The sequence below is a fragment of the Priapulus caudatus genome, unplaced genomic scaffold (assembly GCF_000485595.1).
Source record: "Priapulus caudatus unplaced genomic scaffold, Priapulus_caudatus-5.0.1 Scaffold551, whole genome shotgun sequence".
Lineage (NCBI taxonomy): Eukaryota > Metazoa > Priapulida > Priapulimorpha > Priapulimorphida > Priapulidae > Priapulus > Priapulus caudatus.
This window is the reverse complement of record NW_014577612.1, coordinates 71328-76459: the sequence shown is the minus strand read 5'-3', so window position 1 is coordinate 76459 and position 5132 is coordinate 71328. Positions and strand designations below refer to the sequence as shown.

Sequence of the window (5132 nt, the reverse complement as noted above, 5' to 3'; positions counted from 1 at the left end):
GGAGAGGGAGAGGCGAGAGGGAGAGAGAGAGAGAGAGAGAGAGAAGAGAGGAGAGCGAGAGAGGAGAGAGAGAGAGAGAGAGAGAGAGAGCGAGAGAGGGAGGGAGGGAGAGAGAGAGAGCGAGAAAGAGAGAGAGAGATGCCACGCGTAGTGGTGGTACCTCATACTGTGTCATTTACTTGTGAGCCAGCAGTCCCTTCGCGACAATATCACACATCTATCTGAGATTTGACAGTACAAGCAAAGGCTTATCCGACGCGCCGCCTCACGTCGCCGACGTACTCGGCGCGCCGCGACCCCGACGCCCGCGCTCACGTCGGCCAGACTCGCGCCGCGCGAGCGCATGTCATCACAGACTAACAACGTCACGCGCATGTCATCACGGACTAACAACGTCATGCGCATGTCATCACAGACTAACAACGTCACACGCATGTCATCACGCACTAGCAACGTCACACGCATGTCATCACAGACTAACAACGTCACACGAGTGTCATCACGGACTATAACGTCACGCGCATGTCAGATTTACCACCAGCTTTTTTTGGGCCTATATACATTTATAAGATGTAACACGTCACTACAACGTGGCTGGACAATACCTATGAGGTTGACAAGAGCATCTAGTTTCTCCGGTATGTTACTGTTTGTTCGCTGCGTGTTTCGCATCGAGAGTGAAGTGAGCTCGGTCAGAGCTGGAAGTTGCCTGCAACAAAAACACACACAAATGAAGTAAGAGGAGCTCAGCGAGACCTGTAAATTGCCTTCAAGACGTGCACCTCACCAGAAATGCACTGACGCGTGTGGAGAAATACAGTTAAGAATGCAAGCAAGAAATGCATTAACAAATAAGGATAGCATAATAACTAGAAAGACTACACTAATAATGTCAGTAATGCCTTGATCACCTCAGCTGAAAATGTTCCATTGGATTGTTATCAAGGACCAGCGTCTGCAGATTTATCAAACGTCGAAGTTGTGGTGGAAGGGTTTCTGAAAAAACACATGGTTGTTATGAAGTGTATCTTAATAGACAGATAGATCACTGCACAATATAAGTAAGCATTTTGTTCACACAGAATTTATATAATTGCTATTTTCAGTCTGTTAAACAAAAATCCATTGGAAGATCCTTCACTAAAGCAAGGTATAAGTATAACAGTAACTGAAATCTACACAACCTTTTCCTACGTCTGCTGTAATGAAAGCTATGCATGACTCCCTATGAATATTCCAAGCAATAAGTTATAAATCTGCATAAAGTGGAGACAGACAAGTAGAACTTACGATCCATTGGTAGAGTGGTCCTACTTACCTAGTTTATTATAACTTAGGTCCAAATACAATATGTCCACACAATTGACAAAGAGCTGGTTCGGTATTGTTGAGATGCTGTAAATTAGAAAACCGCGTAATTTACATATACATTCACTGGATGCATGAATCTACCTGTCAAAATAACATGAGCAATATAATGTAATTAATTTATACATAATCAAAATTTTCATGTTTAATTAAATTAGAATATATATCTCACTTATTATAGGGTTATTGGATTAAGAAATCTGATGCAATTGCATTGCAAAATACAACTTACTTATTATGACTCAAGTTCAAAACCAAGATGGCCTTTGCATTCTCCAAACTGCTTGGAACCTTTTCCAATTCATTTTGACTAAAGTCCTGTAAAACAGCAGTTCAGCATGCTAACTAACATAAAACATACTGCAAGTTAATCATATCTTGGGAGAATTACAATACACCTAGTGCCTACTATCATGCTCTTTGTAGTAATACAATATTGGCAGTGTAAATGGCTACTGACAAATCCAATCTGGTACAGATTATACCTACCACGACAGTGAGTTCCTCCAAAGCGAATATTTCGCTCGAGATGTTGCTCGATTTTAGCTTGTTGTGACGCGCGTTCAGCACTCTTAAGGATGAGAGTGAGGCGAGATCCCCGCGTAGGTTTGTCAAATCGTTGTCCACCAGAGACAAGTGTTCCTGTACATTGTAAATCCAAAGAAACAATGTTATAGCTACTACAATATTATAGTTGTGTTGAAGCTATTTAATTGTGGAACATTGACAGTTTATTTAAGGCGATTATTTGCAAGATTATTGTGTGTAATTTATTGTCCATGTGCTGCACGGGGTACTTCCTCCATTTTTTCAGTTTTGCAATCCACACAACCTCTTCCAACATAAATGATAAAGCTCAATATCAGAAGACTGTTAGAAAATGGTATTTACCAGTTTGCTCAGGTTCCTTAGCTGGTAGGGTACCGAGTCTAGGTTTGTCTTGTTGATGCGGAGCCATCTCAAGCTGGACAGATCAGTAATGTTTGACGGAAACTTCCCATCCTAAAAACAGTTGATAAAATAAGAAACGGGGATCACCTCGGTGATGCACGGATGTGGTGTCGTAGCACAAAAAATGTGTTTACTTCTTAGGCTACCATCCTCTGGTTGTACATTCAATAACATAATCTATCAGAGATGCTATGCTTGGTTACGTTTGTGCCCTGAACTGCAAGTTGAAAAACAAACTTCATGATTGATGATAGGGCACTCACACGTCACAGTAACACTAACAGTCAGACTGCAAGTTACTGAAGTTAGTCGTCGATTTTTGATGGTAACGTTTTGACTCTCTGGGACCGGGTAATATGGAAGTTAAACTTCCGATAAACGTTATGATTAAGATTCAAGATGCGTAATGTTATGAATAATGATTAATGACGTAAACATACAGTAAAACGCTAACAAATTGTAAACAGCTTCAAGGTGTACCTTCATTCTAGAGTTACTATGTGCGATCGCACAGTGTCAGTAAGCCTAACGCACAATTCAAAGTGAAATTTCAATACACTATAACATAACCGTCAGAAACATAACATAATTACTAATAAATAATAACCTTAAAGTCGTTTCTTGTAAAGTCAATGCCGCGAACGAACGGCAAAACTCCGGTCGCAGCCATTTCAACTAGTCAGTGACACCTGGTGGTAATAATTCGGTGGTTCCCTTCGCTAGATGGGCTCAATCTCCGTGAGATCCAGAGATCCACTTGGCCCGCGACGGCAACGTACGATTTGATGCCTGGAGGCTGGAGGACAGAGGGCAAGTCTACAATACATGCCTGTCGGCGTTTCCGTAGACTGGTACTCGCTCCCTATGCTCGCTCCTACCTCAATTACTCATCGAGTTACTAAGCCGAGAAGTGGACCCGGGTACCAGTCTAGCGTTTCCGGAGCTCTGGTGGAGGCCGCGAAAAACAGCGCGTCTGTAGTTTCCGAATCACTCCCACGTATATTGTCTATTTACGTTTGTAGCTTACATTATGTGCGCACTATAGTAGTGATCGTGGGTCAAGCCTCATATTAAGGTACCGTACTTCATTCTTCAATCGCGTTGTTAGATTCAGTAAAAAATATAGGCGTATTACATAAGCCCTCGAAGGAGAACACGCAAATGTGCAAATGTGGACAGCTCTTATATCCTTGGGCCCATTCATCCAGTGATGCACCCTCTTCAGTCCAAATTCTTACCATGTCTAGCTCTCCCATTACATGTTCGTATTCGGCCATTCGCTCTGCCATTGGCAAAACCTAGCTAGTGTGATACATTGGATATCAACCCATATCTCAAGTGAGGCAAATGGCAATACTAATTTAATACTACTGATTTCCGATAACACCGATACATGTAATGATGTATGCTATATACAATGTAACACACAAAATGTTGCAAAATAGTCTGCGTGTGTATAACCAAGCATGCACTCTGTATAATATACGTACATTATCCCAAGGGCTTATCTACATACACCCTTCAGTGGGATCAAATGCAATTGTGCCTCCGCTATGCCCATATAGTGGAGCAATTAATACAGCAAGACTTAATTGTCCATCCTTCAATCCTGGGCCGAGACCGGGGGGGGGATGCGATTTAACACCCAGAAGTGTTACATCCTGCATGCAACACGTAAAAAAAAGACGCTATCGTACTTCTCTGAAATAGATGGAAAATTTCTCCAGGAGGTTGAGTCAACTCGATCTAGCTGTATCTCAGTGTAATTCTCTCTTACACCCTGAAGTGGGACAAATATATCAATAGTTTATGTGCGAAAGTCAACAGCACCCTTGGCTTCGTCAAAAGGAATTTGAAATACGTGCCCAAAACGCTGAAAGCCACAGCATACAAATCTCTCATTCGGTCTAAGTTAGAGTATGCCTGCACAGTCTGCATGGGACCCACATTTAAAAAAATACATCGAAAAAATTGAAATGATCCAACGCCGCGCAGCTAGATTTGTCTGCAACGATTATGGCAGAACCAACAGCGTAACTGCAATGTTACAATCACTTAATTGGCCGAATCTTCAAATACGCCGTAAAGAGAAGCGACTCAACCTTCTCAACAAAATTCTCTGTGGAAGTACTGCGATCCTCAAAGTCCAGTACATCAGGATGGGTCCATCGCGCACAAGGAGCAAAAACGACAACAAACTCGCAGTCATTAGAACCTCGACAGAGGAATTCACGAACTCATTCGTTCCACGGACTATCGTGTACTGGAATGCCTGCACACAGACCGTAATCAACGCCATCTGTGTCGCGGTCGCAGCCGGGAGCGCCTAATTTTACCATGCCCAACCACCTGCGTCATAATACGCGTATACGCGGTCGACGCAGTACACAATCAAGATCAAGATATCTACAGTTTCGATATTGGATATTATATAAGTTGGTTATAGTCATTGGCTTATATGTTTAGATATTTTTTCATATTTCTAGGGCATCCAGATATGGAGTTCTTTCCGCTTGGCAATGCGGAGCTTGGAATACGGACTTTCCTGACGTCTGTCCATGCGAATGATCAATGTGGCAGTGATGGCTTACCGCTCACCCCGAATTCAATTAAAGTTTTTGGCCGTTTTCAACAACTAAAGGACATCACACATCCTAACCTGTGCAGATACGTGGACATTGCACGTGGAAAACATGGTATAATGAATATATTATACTCAGTTTTGTTAAGCGTTTTTAGTTACTAGATTAACTTAATCTCATTTCAGTTTGCCTTTGCTTAACTCAGTTGACATATATTTATGATGTACACGT

General features: G+C 42.0%; 2 protein-coding genes across 2 annotated transcripts in view; one reads left to right on the top strand and one right to left on the bottom strand.

The window, feature by feature from the left end:
* The window catches only part of LOC106811548 (protein flightless-1-like), a 43212-nt gene extending 40203 nt beyond the window's left edge, over positions 1-3009 (bottom strand). Inside the window, exons 1-7 of the mRNA XM_014815215.1 lie at positions 2927-3009; positions 2260-2370; positions 1858-2010; positions 1601-1686; positions 1319-1395; positions 912-996; positions 606-709 (exon numbers count right to left, since the gene is read on the bottom strand). Coding sequence (XP_014670701.1) covers positions 606-709; positions 912-996; positions 1319-1395; positions 1601-1686; positions 1858-2010; positions 2260-2370; positions 2927-2989 — 679 coding nt within the window. The 5' untranslated portion in view covers positions 2990-3009. The remainder of the gene's footprint in view (positions 1-605; positions 710-911; positions 997-1318; positions 1396-1600; positions 1687-1857; positions 2011-2259; positions 2371-2926) is intronic.
* A 279-nt stretch (positions 3010-3288) lies between these two features.
* LOC106811560 (TBC domain-containing protein kinase-like protein) overlaps positions 3289-5132 on the top strand; it is a 14849-nt gene continuing 13005 nt past the window's right edge. The window contains 1 exon segment of the mRNA XM_014815230.1: positions 3289-3394. The gene's annotated coding sequence lies outside the window, so the exon portion shown is untranslated.